Source organism: Pinus tabuliformis, chromosome 4_1 (genome assembly GCF_031772625.1).
Source record: "Pinus tabuliformis cultivar Carrire ecotype Pingquan chromosome 4_1, CPIR1, whole genome shotgun sequence".
Classification (NCBI taxonomy): Eukaryota; Viridiplantae; Streptophyta; class Pinopsida; order Pinales; family Pinaceae; genus Pinus; species Pinus tabuliformis.
The window spans coordinates 631719398-631744140 of NC_142303.1; the positions used below are offsets into that span (position 1 = coordinate 631719398).

A 24743-nucleotide genomic window follows, 5' to 3' on the forward strand; every position below is an offset into this window, starting at 1 on the left:
AAATAAAACAAAGAAGATCTAAATCGTACAAATCAAACCCAATGTGAGAACCATGTGCCGGTGTTGAGGTTGGACCATTTATTCTCTCCAAACCCCATGTGAGAACCATGTACCATTGTTGAGATGGACCATCTGTTCACTTCTAATTGGCTAAGCACGGTGAATTCTCGACAATATCTTGAAGAAAAACTTCATAATAAAACACAGATGGGTTTTAAATGCATAAATAACAACATGAAACACTCCCAAAAAAAAAACACAAAATACAAAACAAAACACCACCAGATTCGGAATAAAATCCACAGAAAAATATTTAAAAATATATTCTAAAAGCAGCCGTTGAATTTAAGCTGTACCCTGCTGATGTATCTGCACACACGCTTGTGAATATCGATTGCACACTGCCATATCAATTTAGGCACGTGTGAGAAAATCTCTTTATGAACCGCCGCAATATAGAGCTTGCAGAACACCATTCACAATGATCCTTCCAAGTCCAGACTATCTACTTACCTGGAGCTGTAAGCCGGGTGGGTCCGTTTATGGTTCCCCGCGTATTTCAGCTCTTCCTTTTTCAGTCTAAAGATGCCGAGGAGTTGTTCGGAAAGATGTCGAGGAGTTATTTGAAAAGTTCTGGAAATTCTAGATATATTTAGAGAAAATTTGACAAAGATTTTTGTAAATTTAAATTATAGTTGTTAAATTTAAAAATTTTAGACGTATTAAATATTTTTGACAGTGCTGAATTTATTTTTACCGTCAAAAACAAGATTCAAACACAGCCTATATAAAATTTTTTGAATTTTTTTACTCCGAATTCCAACCACTTTGGACGGTGTAGAAAAGAGACCACCAAAACTTGTTTAGGTTTTCTCCTTCTGTGGTCTCGTTTGAACCCGCTCATACCCAGCAGCATATTTAACCCCAATTCTTGTTCAGGTTTTTGACATAATGCTCGGGACTGAGGCCTGCACATTTAATAATTCATTTTGGTTTGTTCGCAGGACTTTAACACGCCTTTTTCTATTCATCTATTCTACTGGCGGATAGTTGTTGAAAAACAAGACACATAGACAGAATGTTCAGATTGGACGTCAAGGAATGATTTAGGGTTATGTTCCGAGCGGATCCTCCGAAAAAACTCAGAATACAACCTTAATAACCAGATTAAAACGACTCGCGAGTCGCGTAAAAGTAAAATGGCGCAGGCTAAGCATTTACGAAAAATTGGGCAGTTGAAAGGGTAAAAATAGCAAAATTCCAATCTCATTAAGCCGTAGCTGTAATTTAATTGCAAAATTCCAATCTCATTAAGCCGTAGCTGTAATTTAAACATTTCTGTAGAAACTGTGAGTTCAACATTTTTTTTATGATCCAGTCAATCTATATTTTCACAAATACAATTTAGACCGCTCAGCTTTATACATCTTTATTTACCCAAATGCAACCAAGGCCATCGAAAATTAAACGACGCGATAAAGCTGAATCGTTAGACAGCTCGGCTATAAATATTTTCATCTGTGATTCCGAAATCTTTGTGGAAAGAGGAAATGAATGAATGTATGGAGATAAATGTTATAATAAAAACGTGGTCGTTGACACTGCACCATCATAAAAACAAGCATATCATGGAATTATGGCTCCCATCAAGTAAAATTGCTGCGATTTCAAAATTTCAATGTTGTAACATCTTCATTGTCACACACAAAATTGATTTAGTTCATATAGATTAAGCAGACGGATCAAAGCCCAGAACATCAACATTCCATTAATACCAAAAAAGTGCCCTGATGACGGTAACAGAGGGAGGACAAAAAGCCCGAGAACAGGTCAGAAGATCTACCATCCTTAACATCAACTACATAACCGCACACAAAATTGAACGGCACTGCGTAGTGCTTACTCATACTACCAAAAAAAACATCATGATTTGGATGATAATGGCCATTAGTTAATCCGAAGATTTGGCGAAAGGCACCCGGATGACTGAAACGCAATGAAGAGTATGAGCCATTTCACAGGACAGTTTAAGGACCTCGGACAGATCAACAGGATGTTCAGCATGTGGAAGCCATTCAAAATGACGGAGCAACTTAGCCACCCAGAGATTAACAGTGGCAAGCCCCAGTGCCTTTCCGGGGCATACTCTACGACCGGCACCGAAAGGCGCAAGCCTCAGATCATTGCCCCTTACATCCACCTCTTCTCCGCCCTCCGACACCAAAAACCTCTCCGGACGGAACTCATTCGGCGATTCCCAAATGTTGGGGTCATGAGTAATCGACCACATATTCACCATGGCAGTCGTGCCTGCTGGAACACACATTCCATCGCCCATGTTGACATCTTCTGTAGAGAGACGAGCCCATGATAGGAGCGGTCCAGGTGGATGCATTCGCAGCGCCTCTTTCACCACCGCTTGGAGGTACGGCAGCTTTGGAATGTCTGAATCTTTCACGCTTCGGTCGTGCCCCACTACGGCGTCCAACTCTGCCTGAGCTTTCTTCTGAACTTCGGGGTTCAGCACCAGTTCTGCCATGGTCCACTCTGCCAGCAGAGCCGTCGTGTCTGTGCCACGAAAGATCATCTCCTGTGCACACAAGCCCCACGAAACTTAGTTAATGCCCCTCCCCCAAATGCAAATGACTATATTAATTTTCTTCTATTCTAACGTAAGTGAAATACAGTGAGCAGAGAATGGAAATAAGTACCCAGAGAACCGCGATCATATCCTCCTCGTCGAGCTTATCCTCTCCTTGCAACGACAGCAGAACGTCAACAAAATCACATTGATCACCGCTTTCTCTACGCTGCTCTTCCCGACGGTGCTCTTCGATGATATTTCTAACTAAAGTTATCACACGCGGTACGAGGCGGGCGCAGCGAGCATGTATTCGAAGAGGGTCCAGCGGTCGCAGCCATGGGAGATGATCCGCCCAGTTGAACGCTCCTAACAGTTGGAACCCTTCGTCAACCATCTCCCGCAGCTTCTTCACTTCTTCATTCTCATGAGACATGTCGAACCTCCTTCCAAACACGCTTCCCATGATATTGTTCAGCGCAGCTCCTTGCAGGTGTCGTCTTACCCTAACAACACCCTTAGAATGATACTCCTTTTGGATATCATCCAGCATTGCCACAACGTCGGCCTGGCGGCCAGCTTCGTGGGCAGCGATCCTGCGAGGAGCAAAGAGATGAGCAGAAGCAATTCTCCTGAGCAACCTCCAGTAGTCCCCGTTGGGTGCGAAGCCAATAGCCCTCCCAAACAGCAACTGCTGTGCGGATTGCTTGAGGGGTCTGTTGGCGAAGTGAGGGGAGGTGAGCAGCTCTCGGGCCACCTCCGGATCTGACGTGATAACAGCCGGCGTGCAGCCCAAGCTAAAGGACATGAGCTTCTTCGCACCATGAAGACGAGCGAGAGATTCAAGCTTGCGGTGAGCAAGGCCGACGCTCATGTCCATTAGACTTCCGATAATCGGCCATCCTTTGGGGCCAGGAATGGCAACGCGGCCTTTCTTATGCCGTCCAGCCCACGCACAGCCTCCAGGGCTCAACCAGGAGACTAGAACAGCACAGACGGCAACAATAAGCAGTGCAATATACAGAGGCCACTGACGCCATGCAGAAACATCGTCAGATGAGGAGTGCAAGAAGTAAGCAGGGCCATCTTTTGTGAAGAGAGGAAGAACACAGACCCACCACCCGCTTCCTCCAGAGCTTCTGCGATTCTCCATTTTTAGAGATGGCCTTTCAAACAGAGAAACCAAAGCGACGAGGAAGCGGCAGCAGCAAAACCAGGAAGAGGAGTGCTTCGAGATGAAAATGAGCGAGGGTTTATGTCAATTTATAGTTTCGAGGACACTATCATTCTAATGGCGAGAGGGAGAAAAGGGCTGCTAGCACAAACCTAGTTTGAATCCACTTGAAGTGGCCGTTCTCACTCCTAATTACTTTACATGCCCTTAATTAATCATAACTCCAAAATACCCCTAATTACCGTTATCAATCCCTGATTAGCCTAAACAAACCACTGTTACCCCTATATACTACAATTACCACTAATTAGCATCAAATTGCTTTAAACTACCACCAACGAATCCCTAGTTTTCATTAATTAAACCTATGTAATCCTTACCATCTTTAATTAACCCTTCTTTAATTTTTAACTAACTCTTTTTTTTTCAGAAAGAAAAGCAATATATTATATTGAGTCAATATATACATCATGTTCTGTGATAATAGAAAGAAGATCTCCTGACATGGGTGACTACTGATGAAAAAACAAATATGACAAATAGCTGATAGACCTATAAAGCAAGAACATAGAGCAGCGTATAGAAACATATGAAACATATATCATCAGTTTTGCCTGAATGTGCTGCTGATAGACATATAATTTTTTTAACTAACTCTACATACCTTTAATTACTACAAAGTATCTATTATATCCTTCTAGTTAACTTTTAATTGAGCCATAAAATATGTAATTTTCTTCTCTTATTAATGAAAATTGGGCCTTTTTCCATCCAAAAAAACCTTTTAATTGAGCCATAATCATCTTTATTTACTCCTAATTGACCCCAACTACTAAAAATAAATCCATAATTTGCCATGAACTATCCATAAGCAATTAATTAACTTGTCTACATATCCTTTAGGATTACAATGTCTACTTAATGTTTAATTACCTTAATTAACTCATGAATACCCCTAATTAACCCTGAGTACCCCAAATTCGTAGTAATTAATCTCAATTACCTTAAATCGATATGTGATTCATATTAAGAAATCTATAAGCTAATTTGGTGATGCGGCGACCTCTCCCAATTAAAACCAAAAAAGTATGGTGCCCCACTCCACCCAAACCGTAAGTTAGTGTTATGTAATGATCTCCCACCCTCCCAATCAAAAACAAAAAAATATGGTGCCCCACTCCTCCCAAACCCTAAGTTAGTGTTATGTAATGATCTCCCACCAGTCAAAAAAAGAAAAAGAAAAACCTCACTCAATGGTGCCCCACTCCTCCCAAACCCTAAGTTAGTGTTATGTAATGATCTCCCACCCGTCAAAAAAAGAAAAAGAAAAACCTCACTCATCTTTGAACATTAGACTTTTATTGTAATATGTTGATTTGAGCAATTAGGATTCAAGTGTATTAATGTGTGTTGGCATGTTACATTCCATTTCTTATTTTTATTATGGATATCAATAACAATTGATGGAGGGAAACACTTCAATTGCTGCTCTCACTAGAGGAATAACCTCCACCATGATGATTCCACCAAATTGTTCTCTAATTAAATGCATTGGGTGATATTCACAAACATTTTCTAGTGACTCTTTTTAACTAGAAGAAAATACAAAACTTTGCCAAGCCATCATGTAAAATTTTTATCTCAAAATCCTATTATGTAGTAGGGTCTCATTTTCATCTTTTTGTTAATTCAATCCAATGCTTCATAATTTTCATTAACCATGGTCATAGGGATATGATACTAGTGTAATTGTAAACACGATTTTGATTGATAGATGTAATAGTGTACTCGTCATTGGAATATTTTTAATACACTAGCAAAATTCTTACGAACCTTCTCCACACATATTTCTTATTTCTAAGCACTTGAAAAAGGAATGCTTGTGGTTATGTAGATTATAAGGAGTATCTAGATCATACCATTCAACCTAAAGAAACACTCTCATTAGATATAGCTCAATCATTACTTTTCATCACATCTCAAAATAGTAACACAACATTCATTTCTCCTTTAAAGATGCTCGATTTAAACATGTGAATAATAATTATAAAAAATATACATTAAATTATATGTACGAGACAATTAATTATGTACAGTTTTTTTTTCAAAGAAAAATTGTTGATGGGGAACTAGCAAACACCCCATATACATGCAGCAACACACAAGGCACATATATGATAAACTCATATTTCAGTCTAGGATCGAGACATCCAAAGACCACCGAAAAACATAGTTGGGAGACTTCAGTGGGATACTTATCCTTCTAACCTTCCTGTGACGGGCCATGATGCCCCCAATGAAATTTGAAATAAGGTGGAGGAGATAACATCCTAGTAAAACAATCACCTTGTCGTTTTAAAGCACCTTTTCTATCGAGAGCTCATGGGTTCAATTCTCTTGACACCCTCGAGGTTAAGCTTTGTGGTTAAACGAGTATGAAGTGATCCCAAGACAATTAATTAAATGTGTTTCAATAATATTGTAAAATAAGATAAAATAATTTTTATAAAGATACTTTATTCTTGAATAGACACTCATGATATCTTTTAAAAACAATATTCCAATATAAACATATATATCTTTAAATTAAATATAATTTTGTAAACATATCATTTAGTTAATAAAACTTTTCACAATGTTACAAATTTCAAGGATGTGAAAAAAATAAATAAATTGATTTTTGGATTAATCATATCATCATTATTTGTTGTTCTATTTTTGGAACTTTATAATGTGGTTTTTTCTCAAAATCAATATGAAAAAATTGATTTATCATTAGGATTAAACTGCAAAGATGCATCACCTTACATAATCATCTTACAAAACCCTATAATGTGGTTCATCCTCAAAATCAAGATGAAAAAATTGATCCATCTTTAAGATTGAATAGCAAGATGCATCACCTTACAAAATCTGGTCAATATAAAAGAAAAACTAAAAATACTCAAAACAGTTAAGGAAACTAATGGTTAAAAATAGAAAAATACAAAAAAATAAATTAATAGACAAAAAATAGTTAAGAAAAACTCTATTGACTAAATTAATAATAAATTAAATTAGCAATAGATTTGCTTGTTTACCACTATTACTTTAGCATTGACCAATGCAACTTCTAATGTTTAACTTTGAAAAATAAATATTTTTAGATATCAGAGTTTTGTGATCCATATCGATAATCAATATGTCTTCTGGATTAATCACATGTTAATGTAGGTCATCCTCAGGACAAAATAGTCAATATTTTTCAATTATTAAAAAAAAACAAATTCAAACAATTGATTGGACCATAACTTGAAGACTTATTGTACAAGATAATACCATGTGCATAATTGTTTCAAGGAAGTAAATAATATATTTACCATTTACTTCACACCATATTTAATGAAGTTTTTGCATAAAAAATAGCCAGGTATAATATGTAAATAAATATATATTTACTAGGAATTTTTCTCATCACTATTGCTCACTACTTATGTAGGAGTAAAATGATAAATATGTAGATAGTGGTTATTACTCACCCACATCTCACTTTATTAGTTCTTCCCAAAACAAGATTATAAAATTCAATTTGTTTATTTACCACTATTAATTTAATAAACAAGATTATAAAATTCAATTTGTTTATTTACCACTATTAATTTAATTAATATTAATCAATATAAGTTATAATTTTCTATGTAAATTTTCCCAAAAACATAATTTTTAACTTAGAATAGTAGAGACTAAACTAATTTCAGCGGTAGTGATTGGACCGGAATCTTGGCAAAAAAAAAAAATCAAAATATCTTGTAAAGGCAGTGTTTGAATCATGTTTTTGATGGTGGAAATAGATTCAGCACCATCAAAACTTTCTGGGGCACCTAAAATTTTGAAGTTTGAAGTGATCAGAATTCCGGAAAAAAAAAATTCAAAAAATCTTGCAGAGGTAGTGTTTGAATCATGTTTTTGATGGTGGAAATAAGTTCAACACCATCAAAAACTTTTGGGACATCTAAAATCTTGAAATTTAACAATTATAACTTGAATTTACAAAAATCTCTACTAAATTTTTTTCAAAATATGATCAAAATTTCCATAATTTCTACGGTAGAAAGACTACGGCCTTACCATTAAGTTTGCAGTATTAAATTTATTTTCAATGTTCTAAATGAATTTATTGCATGGTAACAAAAAATTACATTAAATTCCACCTGCAACGAAAACATTTACAGCTCAGACTGCACAGCGACCGTTGAATATTAGCTGTACCCAGCTGTGTATCTGCACACACGCTTGAGAGTATCATTGCCATATCAATTTATGCACACGTGTGAGAAAATCTGTTGATGAATCGCCGCAATAGATCTTGCAGAACATTAACGATCCTTCAAAACTTTCTACTTGACACTGAAAAGGCAGTTGTCAGTCAGGTGGGTCCGCTTAAGGTTTGCCGCGTATTTCAACTAACCGTTCGTTTATTCTTCCTGTCGTCTCGTTGCTCAAGACTCGAGAGTTGACCGCAAGAATTAGAGACTTGTTTTTAAGTGAGATTCCGTGAAAAGTTTTTTGGTTTATTATTTGATTTAATTTATTTAAAATTGGGTAGGGATTCATTAAAAGTGTAAGTTTGAGAAGTAAATTTTACACCATTTAAGTATTTTAGGGCAATTAAAAAGTAGTTTAAATACCTTTAAAAAACCAATTTATGATTAGGTTCAAATCACAATATTCTAGTTGTTTTAGATTCGGCTTAGGTTCAAATCACAATATTCTAGTTGTTTTACATTTTGAAAGTGTTTTTTTTTTACTTGTCAAATTTGGTTAGGAAGACAAATTGGTTAGGAATTAGTTAGATTTTTTATATTAAATTTATTTTTATACATTTAAAACTAAAAAATATAAATGGGACTAATAGTTATTTAGTAAAATTTAAAAAAAAAATGTGCAATGTAAATGTCATAAAATTATATATATTTAAAAATAAATTTCTGAATTAAAAACAAAACAAAAAAACATAAATTTAACTATTTTTTTTTTGCTAAATTCTTAACTATAATATACATTTATAAGTTTATATCAACCACATTAATAGTTATTAGGTGTATGGTAGTGATTTAATTTGAAAGTCACCCTTACACATGATCCAACCACATTTACACTTAGAATTAATGTTTACAATAGTATATTGCTAGATTGGGTTTGTTGGTTGGATTAGGTTGTTAGAGGTATTTTTTCAACAAACAATCTCCTAGCTTAGAATCTATTGGATCTCATAATCACTATATATATGTGGGATGTATTTAGGCTTTGAAATAATATAGTTTATGTTTGTTTGCTTTGTAAATGAATTATTCCAATTTGGTATTAGAGCGAAGGTGTGTGAGTAGATAGTTTTTTGAGTTGTTTGTTTCATTGCAAGCCATGGGGATTTTTCACAACAGCCAATTATGTGATGTTCTTTGAAGACGAGGAAGAAGATGAAATATCGTTTGAGGTTGAGTAGGAGATCAGTGATTCCATAAATGAGGAAGATGGAGAAGAGAACATAAAGAGTTATTGGCATTTGTTTAGTCTCATTCAGGTAAGCCTCATTCTCTTGCTCCCTGATTTTGTGATTCATGTTTTTTTTGTTTGAGTTTTCTTAGTTTGTCTCACGTGTCTTTATGTATTCCAATGGTCTTCACATTTTAATGAGTAGAATAAAACATATATGTGTGTATGTGTGTGTGTTGGAGTTTTCATTTCGAATGTTTGATGCGAACAAGCCTGATTTATACACTATCTATACTTAATGAATGGACTGGCAACATTTTAATTGGTCATTATGGAAGAATTTAAAAAATATGATTTACAAATCCATAACTGTTATCACAAATTCATCAACTACAAAGAATAATATTTGTGATCCATGATGGATTTGATAGAACTGAATGAGATCTCTAGGATCGTTAAACTCAAATTCAATTTGGCCAGAGGAAGTCCTTCGGAGCTATTTGGTACATAAGACTGCATTGTCGCATCCAAGCTATGTGGTGATAGATGTTTTAGCTATATTGTTTCGTTCTTGAAAGGAAGGCAACTTCGTAGAAAAACGGATCCAACATTGGTGTACAGGAAGGGTTTGACGACATGGGAAAATTTGATATCTACAAACAATGATCCAAGAAGATCACTAATCTTATTTCGTATCAATCCCCTAAGTGGAAAAGACCTACTATGAGCAACTTGTGGACATTTGGCTGCTCGTGTAAACTTGGAGCCTGTGGACACATATCTATAGACAGAGAAGGCATCAAATTCATTCCACCAAGCATCTAAAGACAAGTTTGTTCGGATAACTTTGTGCACAAGTTTGTTCGGATAACTCTGTGCATAATAACTATTGTTCTTGGATTTGTCATTCCGCTTGTAGTTATGTTGTACCTTTTCGGTAATAAATCAAAGGCGGGGATATTCTCGACGTAAAGCCTGACCTACGAGGGTAAGAAATTTTGTGAAACCCGACAACACATCAAATCAAAGGGGGATCCAAAACGTTGATATTTTGAATGGAATGGTGACTACCCATGTTGGAGATTTCAAAACTTCACAGTTGATGATACTTGTAGTAGGGCATGGCGATTCAACAGAAGCTCCAAGAGGCACCTCAAATCTTGTGACTAGATTTATTGATTACGTTGCACTTGAATATGGAATAAAGGGAGTTTCTATCTATAAAAGGGGACAAACAGAACTTCAACGTCTTTATGATGAAAATAAGGTGGTTAAAGGTGGATTTATGTGAGTTTGTGGTAGTGAAAGGAAGCAATCCAATTTGTTGCTAGCTCTCCATTATGATTTTTCTTAGTAGTAGAATGGTTATATTTTGTAGGAGTGTGGCTATACTATTTTATTAAAAAAATGTACACTATATTGATTTATTTTGGTTTGTAAATTGAAAGTGAAAAACCAATCATTGAACAATGTAGCATAATACAAATTAGTTCGTCCAATGTGGACAACATCTCCAGACCTTGTGTCACGCCCCTAAGCCAACGATAGTCTTTCAACCACTCTTAGCGAGGAGCGGCACCACCGAACACTTTCTTTTCACCAATACTTATGTTCGTGGACTACGCCTAACCACTTACTCCTACTTAGTTTGTGTTTCGCAACCAAGTATTATTATGTTATCCTTTATACCAATGAACACCCATACACATTCATTATCAACAGCAATTATAAACGAGAACGCAATTGCACAGTATAAAGGGAGGGGCAACTCCCTGAACAATGAGTCTGCCCGAAATATATGTATTAATCAATCTTCAATATTACAAGCTTTCACAAGTATACTTGGAAGTCCAAGTTTCATACTTAGCCAATTTTACAATCAAGGCAAACCTTCGTTCACCTTCGTGCACACTTGCACGATTGGCGGGCGCTCACACGAGCCACCAAGACACCCACGCCAAGACTTGGCACAAACGGTGCTACATGATTGTCATGCACGCCTTAACCGACCAACGGGCACACCTTGCCCAACGCCTTCACCCAACTCCAAGTGCGAGCTACCTCCGTGCGGCTAACCAAGACTTAGCGCATGAGCTATGCGCTCTTCCTCTTGTCTAATCTGCACACTAGACTGCGCACTCCTTTTGTGCGAAGATGTTGATCGAACTTGTGATCTCCAAATGCTTCCCAAATGCATTTCATATATACCCTTTGTAACGTGTGGGTGGGGCCGCCTAGCCGACCGCCCAACCTTCGTTTACACACCCCTTGGCCATCGTTTAACGCCCAACTTTAAGTCGGCTCGCCCTCCATGTGAGTCGACCCTCAAGCACATCGCCAAACGCTCCAACCGGGTATAAACGCTCCACCGCATTTCATTGTATCGCAGGTTTCGTCGCAAGTTATGTCGCACAACCGGTTGCTCCTCCGTCGTGCGCTCCAACTTGTTGTTCACCCGTGCGCGCCCGTCGCACAACCGCCCATGCGCTCCAACTCGTCGCACACCCGCGCGCTCGTCGCACAACCGCCCGTGCGCTCTAGCTTGTCGCACACCCGCGCGCCCGTCGCACAACCGCCAGTGCACTCCAACTCGTCGCACACCCGCGCGCGCACCCGGTCTGCCCGGCGCCCAAACGCGTCGCACACCCGAGGACGTTACATCCTCCTCCACCTAAAATCGTTGTCGTCCTCGAAAACATATCATCCTGGTAGCCATCCACCAAGATCATCAATATCCATGATGTCAACTCCTCCACATACTGCAAACATCCTTGCAACATATGTAGAACTCCATCTCCATCATGTCTCGCCTCAACAACCATATGTCACCAAGCTCCCCCCATACCAAGGTATCCACCTCATCGGTATGTCATACATTAGATATCATCTCAATCTATGATCATCGACCCCTTTGTCACAATCTCCACATGCTGCTCCCCATCGTGGAAGGCTGGTCCCTCCATCTCAAGCTACATGCCCACTGCAACATCTCGTGTCGACCCCATCATGTGTCACCATGTGAACCTCTGCCATGATACTCCAACAAGTGCTAACAAATCTCTACCATGTGCCAACATCTCATCCCAATAGCAACATCAATCTGTACACTGGATCCCCTCATGACTCAAACTAGTTGGGTAGCTAATCCAACCATACGCCCAAGCCACAAGAATGCACATTCTCATATCACCATCAGTCGTTTTCTCAGAACATCCTGTCACATATACAAGTGTAAACCATGCTCAGGTCCATGGAAACTCCATCCCATCTGCAACATGTCATGATGCTTAATGCCAAGCCATCCCTACACCATCAGTCATACTTGCTCAACCTGCTTTAAGGACTCACTGCCATGAGCAACTAACAATGAGCCCCATCTTCTTGTCCACCTAAGAAGATGTGGAGGGAGTAGAGCCTGAAGGCTCTCCCTTACTAATCAACTCGATCCATCTGTTAGGATTCTCAATCTCCATCCTCTGTAGATAAGTGACCCGATCCTCTTCCCGGACATTCGGCCTCACATATGCCTCATCATCATCATCATCATCCTCAACTACCTCTAGCCTTCTTGACAAATCCAAGATGCTATTTGAAAGTGTCTTGATGACCAATGACTGCTCGGTAAGCTTTGCCTCAACAGTAGACAACCGCTTACTCATGTCTCCCATTCGCTTCTCATCCTTCATTTGCATCACTCCCAATTTACAATCAGGTCTTGTCACTCCAATGGTTGGCACACTAATGGGTACATCCTCCCTTCCATCGTAAATGTAGAGTTTCCTCAAATGTGGAACAATCATAGCATCAAACTGTTTCATGAATTCCATCCCCAGCACAACCTCATATCATCAATCCGCACTATAGTGAAGTCGACCTTCCCTGTCCATTCACCAAGTGTTGTGTCTGCCCTTTCAGCTATACCAAGAACTTCAATAGGAGGAGAATAGACTGTCTTCATCTGTGCCTTTGCTGGTACAAATTTCAGCTCAATTCTTCTCGCAGTATCTTCACCCATGAAGTTGTGAGAAGCCCCACTATCCACCATAGTGAGTATATCAGCACCTCCAACCTTCATCTGAACATACTCCAACCTGTTCCTCTCAGGATCCCTCCGAGAGACCACCTCTATAGTAGCAGAAGCACCAAGTATCTGCATCATCCCCACAGAAGCTCCTTCATTCTTCGCATCAGATTGTGCAATCGCAGCCACTTTCGGTCTAGAAGGACAATTCTTCACCGTATGTGGTCTAGCACATATCCAACACTTCAAGGCTTTCTTCGTCTTCGAACTATCATCCGATTTCGAAGCATCATCCTTCTTCTTCTCTTTCGGCTTATCAAACTTCTTCTTCCTATCATCAGAAGTCTCATCATAATGCTCCACCAACCTGTCAACAGCAGCAAAAGCTTCCTCAAGTGTTCTAATTCTCTGCCTCTTCACTTCATTGTGTGCCCAAGGCTTCAACCCAATAATGAAGTTGAACACCTTTTCCCTCTCTGCCATGTCAGGAAGTTCCAGAACCGCACTTGCAAACTCCCGTTGATATGTCTGTAGGTTCCCGGTCTGCTTTATGAACTTAATCTTCATCCTTGCTTCCCACGTTTCATCCTGAGGACTGAAATGGGTCTGCAAAGCTTTCTTCATTTCATCCCACGAAGTAATGTCACCAGCACTGCCATTGGCAATCTGATCCATCCTCCTTCGCCACCACATCTTAGCATCCTTTGTTAAGAACTGAGCAGCTACCTTGACCTTCGTCTCATCATCAGATAGACCCAATCGTTCCAAGTATTGCTCCATGTCCCATAGAAAGTTTCCAAGAGTCTTTGCACTCCTTGTACCATTGTAAGATTCTGGTTCCTTGACTTTCACATGAGGCACTCCTCCACCTGAGTTATGCCTCACGGCCTTCTTCAACACCACGATCTCATCTCTGGCTTCATCAAGAGATTTCTTCAAGTCCATGATCTCTGCAAGACCCTGGTCCCTTGCTTCTTCAACCTCCTTGACCCTTACTTCAAGTTGTGTACACAAAAGGTCAGTGTACTCGCATTGTGTACGGAGTTCATCGAGCTCTTCCTTCATGTTCGAATTGGCCTCTTGCTCCTTAGCGAACAAGTCCATCTTCTTATCCCAGGAAGTCTCCATAACCTCCATCCTCAACAACACCTTTTCCATAAGTGTGATAGTAGCATCCTGCACACCATGACTAGACCCAGCCTGAGATTCAACTGCCATTGCTAACAGCTTCCTTCTTCTTTGCAATCTAGTTTCGACCATCCAACAGCTTCACCAAGATGCCTGCAACCTGAACCAACCCTTGTTCCACTTGTATGTGAAACAACTTCCTTCACTTGCAAGTACCTGTCACGAGCAACCCGCCTTTGATACCAACTGTCACGCCCCCAAGCCGGAGGTAGTCTTTCAACCGCTCTTAGCGAGGTGCGACACCACTGAACACTTTCTTTTCACCAATACTTATGTTCGTGGACTACGCCTAACAACTTACTCCTACTTAGTTTGTGTTTCGCAACCAAGTATTATTATGTTATCCTTTATACCAATGAACACCCATACACATTCATTATCAACAGCAATTATAAACGAGAACAAAATTGCACAGTATAAAGGGAGGGGCAACTCCCTAAACAATGAGTCTGCCCGAAATATATGTATTAATCAATCTTCAATATTACAAGCTTTCACAAGTATACTTGGAAGTCCAAGTTTCATACTTAGCCAATTTTAAAATCAAGGCAAACCTTCGTTCACCTTCGTGCACACTTGCATGATGGGTAGGTGCTCACCTGAGCCACCAAGACACCCACGCCAAGACTTGGCACAAACGGCGCTACACGATCGTCGTGCACGCCATAACCGACCAACGGGCACACCTTGCCCAACGCCTTCACCCAACTCCAAGTGAGAGCTACCTCCGTGCGGCTAACCAAGACTTAGCGCATGAGCTATGCGCTCTTCCTCTTGTCTAATTTGTGCACTAGACTGCGCACTCCTTTTGTGCGAAGATGTTGATTGAACTTGTGATCTCCAAATGCTTCCCAAACACATTTCATATATACCCTTTGTAACGTGTGGGCGGGGCCGCCCAGCCGACCGCCCAACCTTCGTTTACACACCCCTTGGCTATCGTTTAACGCCCAACTTTAAGTCGGCCCGCCCTCCATGTGAGTCAGCCCTCAAGCACATCGCCAAATGCTCCAACCGGGTATAAACACTCCACCGCATTTCATTGTATCGCAAGTTATGTCGCACAACCGGTCGCTCCTCCATCGTGCGCTCCAACTCGTCGTTCACCCGCACGCGCCCGTCGCACAACCGGTTGCTCCTCCATTGTGCGCTCCAACTCGTCGTTCACCCGCGCACGCCCGTCGCACAACCGCCCGTGCGCTCCATCTTGTTGCACACCCGCGTGCCCGTCGCACAACCGCTCGTGCGCTCCAACTCATCGCACACCAGCGCGCGTGCCCGGTCTTCCCGGCGCCTAAACGCGTCGCACACCCGAGGACATTACACCTTGGGTCAAGAGTGAAGAGACCACTTCATTATACTCTGCAAGAAGATGAGTACATGTGCAATCTCTGTCAATATAAGGAAGAACCCCTTATCTAGAGTGGCATGTCTCTCCCAAGAGACATTCATCTACAGAGAACTCTCAATCACAATATGTTCTCCTTCAGCATGACAAAGGAACAATCTCTCACATAATGGGGCATACAATGATCCTCTCATAAGGTGGCATACATGGACCTCAGATTCAAATCATAATCTCAACATAATCAAATGAACACATGGAAAAAATACACCTTATACCAACAAGTCTTGGATGGCCTAAAAATTGGTTGCTCGGATGAAGAAACCACCTACACCATCATGTTCCTTGGAAAAAACCATGAAATTTGAGTATAAACACGACTCCTTCATATCACAGTCGAATCTGGGCTCCATGGGAATATTTTAGATTTCTCACAATATTCTCTTCCGGGCACGAGCAAAAATTTCGCTACTTGGATGAAGAAATGGACTGCGCCATCAGACTCTTGGCGAAAAACCGGTTTGGATGAGTATAAAATCAACATATTTCTAACACCATCAAAATTCGTCTCCCAAGCGAATCTAAAGATTCTAGACGTCACAGTTCTGCTACTTGGAACTATGTCGTGGTTCCGCACCTCGTTCTCTGTGCTTAGGGTTCCATTGTTGGCTGAGTTTTTCATCTCGACCTTTGTTCTCCTTCATTTGTGGGTCGAATGGGCAAAAATGATCCTTAAATAATGATTGTCGGTGAACCTACCAATGTCTACCTAGCTGGCACATTGATTGGTGTTTAAAAATAAGAGGACAAAGGACCTGAGGTCAAACCTGCAGGTCTCCCCCAGATTGGCTAGCGTTAGTTTTATTTTAACGACCAAGAATTTAATTTTAAATGGTGTGTGTTTGAAATTTGTGGTTCCATTTTGAATGGATCGTCGATCAGCGAGCTGACAACGCTAACGCGGGTTCAAACCCACGTTGGTCCACTAATGACATGGCCATTGGGACACACACACACACACACACACACATACACACACACACCATGCTAGTAGGGAGAGGTACGCGGGTCCGTCGATTAGGTGGCCTGCCGCCCCAAATTTAATTCTTTTATTATTTTTAATCAAAAATGTCAAAAAACATTTCTGGATTTTTAGGGGTCACTGGACAAATTAAGTAGGCGATAATTTCATCATTTTCATCTACCACGAAGTGTCAAAATGTCGCTTGATTAACGGGAAGGTCCAGCTACCAAATAGGCTCCAAGTGGCACATTTTGATTGGTCCGTTCCACTCACTATGCTGATGATGTCATCATTTGTCTGACTGACGTCATCTGCCACATGTCGTCCTCTGATTGCTCCGATGATCTGTTATTGAATGTTAGTTTTGTTGTGCTAATTTCAATTTCATATTTTAAACAAATGCTTGTCCATTGGTTCTTGTGCATAGGTTTCCTTAGGTTGTTTGTGAATGTAAACAGGTAAATTTGATCAAGTTTAATGTGACATTCATGAGAAAAATAACATGAAAAACAAGTGCTGAACAACAACAATGAAAAGTACAGCAAACCATCAACATGAACACTTAGCACAACGTTTTGATGAAGGAGTTCACCCCTCCTAGGCTACATCTTCTTCATCTAGCTTTCATGGCTTGGGCCTCTGTATTAGCTCAATATGGGAAAAAAAAAGATTCTTACAATGCTCTACTACTCTTGAAACCTTCTTCAATGTGTTCAGAATGTCCAAATTAGCTAGGAACACCTTTTCCTGAGCTCTATTTGGTTGAATTTTGCTCCTGTTATGACCAAAATTGTTTTCTCCTAGAAAACCTCCTCCAAAACTGGAGGAACTCAAGTTAGCTCTGCTAAAATTGGTGGAATATTTGAATTTATCAAATCCACTAAAGATGCTGCCAACTCAATCTGCAGTTAACTGGAGGATTAATTAAATATAAGCGTGATTAGTTGGAGGTTAACTTCTGACGTTAGCTTCCACGTCACAGTTTATGGGTCCTGCCTGCTAAATTTTTAGTTGTTTATCAAAAACTTCAGCAGGCCATAACTTTTGTATACTGTGTTAGATTGAGGTACCGTTAATTCCATTGGATTCAAAACGACGAGATCGTAGATTTGAGTTAGGTTTCATTGAGTTTTGAGGACTTCAAAAATTTGGCCTTTTAGGATCCTCCAAGATCATTCCTCCCCACTAAGGAGCTTTTGGTCTTCCAAAATCATAAACACAATACGAAATTTGTCGTACTCCCTCGTCTACGTAAAAAATGTCCTCACAGGCCACACTTCCTTCTCCTTCACCATTGTACAATGGAGCCATAAGAAATGAAACAACACATGTATGTTATGCAAAACTGTAGTACAATTTGCAAATACATGTTATTTTACAAGACCATACATGACCCAAGCAAACCCCATACTTGCCAAGGGTTTATAACACACTCATTGTTTAAGTGTACATTATAAACCATTTCCCATACTATCAACTAAAAAGGCCAAAAATATCGATATGTTGTTTTAATAAGTGGTGGCAAACACTTCACCACTTTTTCAAATATCTCGCAACATGTCAAATCATAATCTCATCAGAATCAAATGAACACATGACAAAAATACACCTTATACCTCCAAGTCTGGACATGGCATGAAAATAAACTACTTGGATGAAGAAATATCTTGTGTCATCGCATTCCTTGTGAAAAGCTACAAAATTTGAGTAGAAACATGACCCCTTCCTGTCACAGTCAAATCTGGGCTCCCCAAGAATCTTTTAGATTCTTCACAATATTCTCTTTTGGACATGAGCAAAAATTTCCCTGCTCAAATGAAGAAATGGACTGCAACATCAGACTTTTGGCAAAAAAATAGTTCAGATACATTTAAATTCAGTATATTTCTGACACCATCAAAATTCGGTGCCCAAGGGAATCTAAATATTCCTTAAAGATTCTCGGCGTCAAGGTTTCGCCACCTGGAACTGCATCATGGTTTTGCACATTTTTCTCCACGCTCATGATTCCATTATTGGCTACGTTCTACCTCTTAAACTTTTTTCTCCTCCATCTGTGGGTCGAAAGAGAAAAAATGAGCCTTAAATAATGTCTGCTGACGGACCTACCAATGTCTGCCTAGTCGATGCATTGGTTGATGTTTAAAAATAGGAGGGTAGAGGTCTTAGGGTCAAACCTATGAGCCTCCCCTAGCTTGGCTAACATTAGTTTTATTTTAACAACAGTGATTTTAATTTTAAATGGTGCAGTGTTTCAAATTTGGGGTTCCATTTTGAATGGACCATCGTTCGGTGGGCCAACCACCTGTCCACCGTGGGTTCAAACCTTCCTAGTCCACTAATGACATGGTCAATGGCTCATATATATATATATATATATATATATATATATATATATATATATATATGCGATGCCAATAGGGAGGGGCGTGTGGGTCTGTTGGTTGGGTCACCCATTGCCCCAAATTTAATTTGTTTATTATCTTTAATCAATAATAGTTAAAAATCGTCGCCATATTTTTAGGGGTCAATGGACAAATTAAGTAGGTGTCAAATTCATCATTTTCATCCACTGCAAAGTGTCAAAATGTTGCTCGATTAGCGGAAAGGTCCAACTGCCAACTGGGTGCCATGTGACGCGTTCTGATTGGTCTATATCGTTGAATGTGTTGTTGATGTCATTGTCGATCTGGCTGGTGTCATCTGACACATGTTATCCTTTGATTAGTTCCCACCCCGCTAATTGTACTGCCACATCATCATTTGTACAATTGACTATGTTGCTGATGTCATCATCCGTTTGACTGACATAATCTGCCATGTGCCATACTTTGATTGGTTCGCACCCCGGTGATTGTACTACCACATCATCATCCATACGGGTGACATTAGCATGCATACTGCTGATGTCAGCTTCCACGTGGTAGTCTGTGTGTCATGCCTACTAAATTTTTAGTTGTTTGTCAAAAACTTCACCAGCCACATCTTTTGCATACAGTGTTGGATTGAGGTGTCATTTACGTTGTTAGATTCAGAATAACGAGCTCTTCAATTTGAGATAGGTTTCGTTGATTTCCGAGGAATTCAAAAATTTGGCCTTTTAAGATCCTCTTGGATCAAAAATTCACTGTACAGATTTGATTACCTAAATAAATCTATGCAATTAAGAATGTCTTTTTTTCTTTTCTTGTTAATTAGTCATATATAAGTCTATACACTACATTTCTATTTATGCCACCAGGGTTACCGGTAGGGTTTCCACCTTGGCCGATACCTAGGTGTCTCGTTCCCTTCATGTTTGCACTAACATGTAGTTAAAACTTGCCAAGGTTATTCAACTCATTATATCTTGTTGAACTAGTGTACTCCATATTCGAAGTCGTTTATCTATCTCACCATTAATCTTAGGTTTTCATCAAAGTAGAGATCTTCCTTTCCACTTGTATGTGTTAACAATCTTTTTATTTATTTACCCTCGATCATTAATAAAATGCCTGAATTTTACTTTGTTAACAACAATGGTTATGTATTTACCCTTTGTTTATTATTTGTGACAGAAGATCTATTGGAGCAATTTATTAGTCAAACAAGGGAAGCTGCGACGCAGCGAGTCCCTGCGTGAAGTGGAGCCTGTCTGACAGTAGCTACACTGGATCTGTTGCTGGTTCTCTAGCTGCACTGGATCTGTTGCTGGTTCTCTACTGGTTCGAAGCTTTTGATGCTGAGACCACGAGATAAATGCCACACTATGTTGCAACCACAATATTGAGACTCCAGGATGAGGTTCTAAGACAAGTACAAAATGCTCTTATCGTTTTAAGATTCTTTTACAGTTCGACAACAGCTAGTTCAATTGGAGAAATCTAGGACAAGCAAGAAACCATTGAAAATTGACGAGATGTCAATGTGAAATTAAGTCATTATCAACATCCAAGATGCAAAAAAATCGAAAAGTACATCCAAGCAGAGCACTCAAACCAACAACTAGTCAGAAAGGCTACAAATGTATGGTTTTAGAGATTAACTTTCCTTCATGCAATAGTCAATGTTTACCAAAAGTCACAAGTATGAATTAAGATCACTGTCTCAAAAGAGTGAGTGAATGTACAAGCTCTGTGTTAACTTATTCAACAAGAACTAAACCACAATACTCAACAGGCTTGTTAACTTATTCAACAAGAACTGAAGATCTCATTATGTGATTTACTAACCCCCAAGTTACAATTGAAGGATCTCGAATATCCAAGGCTCTGTTATACATATAATGTGATAGAGGACACTGAGTTTTGAGAGATCTCCAGCTCTTGTGTCACTATTGACTCAAGAGCTGTAGATCTAGCTCTCGTTTTATGATATCTCTATACCAACACTTCATCAAAACATTACCTATTGATAACAACATTGAAACCCTAAACCAAAGCTCAGAAACAAAGTGTTGAAAGAGTGAGTCACCTCAGAGCATATGAAAGAATATTATTATAACTTCTGATCAGTGTTCACACAAAGAAGTATATAATGCTTCCCATAAAGATTTACCACACGGACAACCATCGGATCTCCAGATTTAAATATGAAACAAATTTAGTTGAGTTCTGTAAATCTTAGAGACAAAGCATAAAAATTATACACACAGGATCCTTAAATCAGAAGTCAAACCACAGCAGTTATCACACTAGAATATGACATAACACACACCACTCAGCAGATTAGCAAACCACTCAAATAGATAAAGAAACAAGAGGGGTGACGTGCTGGATTGGTTGGCAGCTATATTACACTTAGGGAACATTGAATTTGCTCCAGGCAGAGAACATGATTCCTCAACACTGAAGGACCAGACATCTGCTTTTCATCCAAAAAGCAGCAGAGCTTTTCATGTAAGTATTGTGTAAATTGAAAGCATCATAAAGTTAACGATTGATTGTGTATACCTTGCAAACAAATGTTTGAAGAAGCTACAGGGATATGGCATTAGAGATACCAATCAATACTCTGTAAACAACTAGTCAGAAAGGCTACAAATGTATGGTTTTAGACATTAACTTTCCTTCATGCAATAGTCAATGTTTACCAAAAGTCACAAGTATGAATTAAGATCACTGTCTCAAAAGAGTGAGTGAATGTACAAGCAGCCACCCAAATAAAATAAAACCCCATTGCAGAACCAGAGCAATTAGCCGCACCCCATCAAACCCGTCGTTTTCAGGTATGAACCCGTTTTTCGCGGATGCCACAATGGAAAACGGAATGCAAAGAGTGACCAAGAAACCAGTGGAAGAAATCAGAACCGAGCGGGCGATAATGTACTGAGGCGCCATGATATATGAACACACCGCCTGCTCTTCAAATGCTTCCGAGAAAACCGCCGAGCCGGGGCACAGAGAAACCAGAAGAATGAAACTGGGAATGAAACTGGTGCCTTGTGTAGGAGACGAGCGAACCGAACGGGGTTTTGGGCACGGAGCTGTTGATATTGGGGACTCTCCTGAGCCGGTAGGCGGACACCTCCCGCCATGCAACCCTTTAGCATACGGCCGACACCTGCAAAACAGCAAGCAAACCTTAGCATATGTATGCCTGTTCCAAAACGGAATGCAAAGAGTGACCAAGAAACCAGTGGAAGAAATCAGAACCGAGCGGGCGATAATGTACTGAGGCGCCATGATATATGAACACACCGCCTGCTCTTCAAATGCTTCCGAGAAAACCGCCGAGCCGGGGCACAGAGAAACCAGAAGAATGAAACTGGGAATGAAACTGGTGCCCTGTGTAGGAGACGAGCGAACCGAACGGGGTTTTGGGCACGGAGCTGTTGATATTGGGGACTCTCCTGAACCGGTAGGCGGACACCTCGCGCCATGCAACCCTTTAGCATACGGCCGACACCTGCAAAACAGCAGAACAAGCAAACCTTAGCATATGTATGCCCATTCGCACTTAACATTAAACATTAAGGAATTAATGTTAGCATTAAAACGAAACCGCACACGGTCAGGGCCACTCGATTGTGCGTAAATACGAGTTTAAGCTATGGTCCGGCCTCTTCCGCCTCGGGAAGAGGCCAAATAAGATGGCGAAGGATGGCGAAAGAGTGAGTGCAAACGAAACTTAGCATATCCCCGCTCTAACCGCCGTATAACAGAGAAGGGCAGGGGTCAACTAATGCTAAGTCGGGGTCCTATCGATTACTATAGTCCCTGCCGGATGCCAGATGGCAGGGACTAATAAGGTAACCTTATTTTTCCATTATGTTTGGGGTTTTCGTTTATGATTTTTTTTGAAGATGGGAACGACCATTTTCAGTGTCTAATTCTTAGAATACTTCTGTAATTTTGCTCAGGGTATTTCCTTTTCTGCTTTGATTGAAACTGACAATGTTTGTAGTTTACTTTGGAGTTCAATAGATTTTAACCTATGGTTCCCATATTCTTAATTGGAAATATTACTTGGTTCTTTTTAAGTATTCGTGAGCATGTTGATTGTAAACAAGGAATAATATATCTATTGTCTTTCCAGTTTCATCGTGGATTTTATTATGTCAAAACCCTGGAACTGCAACTTCCTTGGGGATTTTTTTTTTCATTTTTATTAGTTGAGGATGCCTATTTAAAGATTTCAATATAGTTATTATAAAACATTTGTTATCTTAGGGTTTCTTAATGGACTTCTATGTAACTAAACTTGTTCATATAATTTTTTTATAATTTTTATATACACCATAAAAGATTTACATAATTTTCTCCAGAAATTCTTACAAAAGTTTTTGTATATTCACACTATTGTATTCATGCGTAACTTATGCAGTATTTAAGGTTTCTTTTGTTTCTTTATTGCATTATTTACTCATTCTTGTTATAATGTTAACTAAAGGGAATAATTTCTCTTTCTCGAAGGTGACATTGTTATTCTTAAGTAGTGTTGCATGTTTACAATCATTTTCTTCTTTTATTATTATTATTGTAATAGTAGAAAATAGTACATGTAGCCATGAATTTACTACTCGAGTATTTTCCTCATTGCATATATAATTTTATTAATTTTAAATCTATAAGTGTAGACAATTTTATAATTACTTGTAGCATTTATCATCTGTTTTTTTTACATAGATAGAATAACTATAAAACCCGTCATTAACCTTATTATTAGTCTTACATGCTTCTAAGTTTATATATATATATATACATGTCATTTTCCTACTTCAAGGCCTATTTCACATATCCTTGTATATGTGAAAATTTCACCATTGAAATCCTATTTCAACAACATGAAATCATTATTGTAATTGTCAATTAATTTAACAATTTATCTGCTACAATAAATACCAAATAATTCACACTGCAACCTTCACAATTAAAACTGCAGAAAAATAATAGCGTTCGAAACTGAGAAAATACTAGCACACACACATAAAAATTAACACAGTTGTTTTTGGACAAAAGTCCCCGGAAAAACCCAACTTGGGAAAACTGGCGCAACAGTTGAGGGCTTTTATTATGAAGCAGCAGCGAAATTCTAAGTACAATCTATGTAATTCTAACTGGCATTTGAAAGAGGAAGAAAAATCTGGCCAAAATTATCTAAGGGAATTTCCCTTCCTCCACAAGCAACCTCGGCACAACTTGCCTCAGAAAGCTCGTTCTCCTAGATCCTCTGCACAGACTTCTTTGGAGTGCTAAAGCAGACCCTTGGACGTCTAGCTTGAAACTACCTCTGATAAAGTTGTTATGCCTATTTTATCCGAGGAAAATGATTCTCTAGCCTTCTAGAAGACTTTCCAGGCCCCTGGAAGCTTAACCAATTTTTCCTTTAGCTAAATCGAATTTCCCTATGAAGCTGACTGCGTAGTCCACCGCATCGATTCACTGGGAATAAATCAACTTCTTGTTGCTTCCTCTCGAGATCTAGAAAACTTCTTCTGGATCACTGTCCCTTTCCCTC

General features: G+C 39.3%; 1 protein-coding gene across 1 annotated transcript; it reads right to left on the bottom strand.

Annotated features, from left to right (window-relative positions):
* Window positions 1-1744: 1744 nt before the first annotated feature.
* Window positions 1745-3801, bottom strand: LOC149177631 (cytochrome P450 78A4). The gene is made up of 2 exons (XM_089423445.1): window positions 2712-3801; window positions 1745-2590 (listed from the first exon to the last, which is right to left on the bottom strand). The coding sequence occupies exons 1-2, from the start codon at window positions 3732-3734 to the stop codon at window positions 1952-1954; spliced, it is 1662 nt and encodes a 553-aa protein (XP_089279571.1). The 5' UTR covers window positions 3735-3801; the 3' UTR covers window positions 1745-1951.
* Window positions 3802-24743: the final 20942 nt, after the last annotated feature.

Coding starts and splice junctions, on each gene's coding strand:
- LOC149177631 (XM_089423445.1), bottom strand. CDS start 3,734: ATGGAGAATCGCAGAAGCTCTGGAGGAAGCGGGTGGTGGGTCTGTGTT. Junction 2,591..2,711: donor ATATGATCGCGGTTCTCTGG/GTACTTATTTCC, acceptor TTGTGTGCACAG/GAGATGATCTTTCGTGGCAC.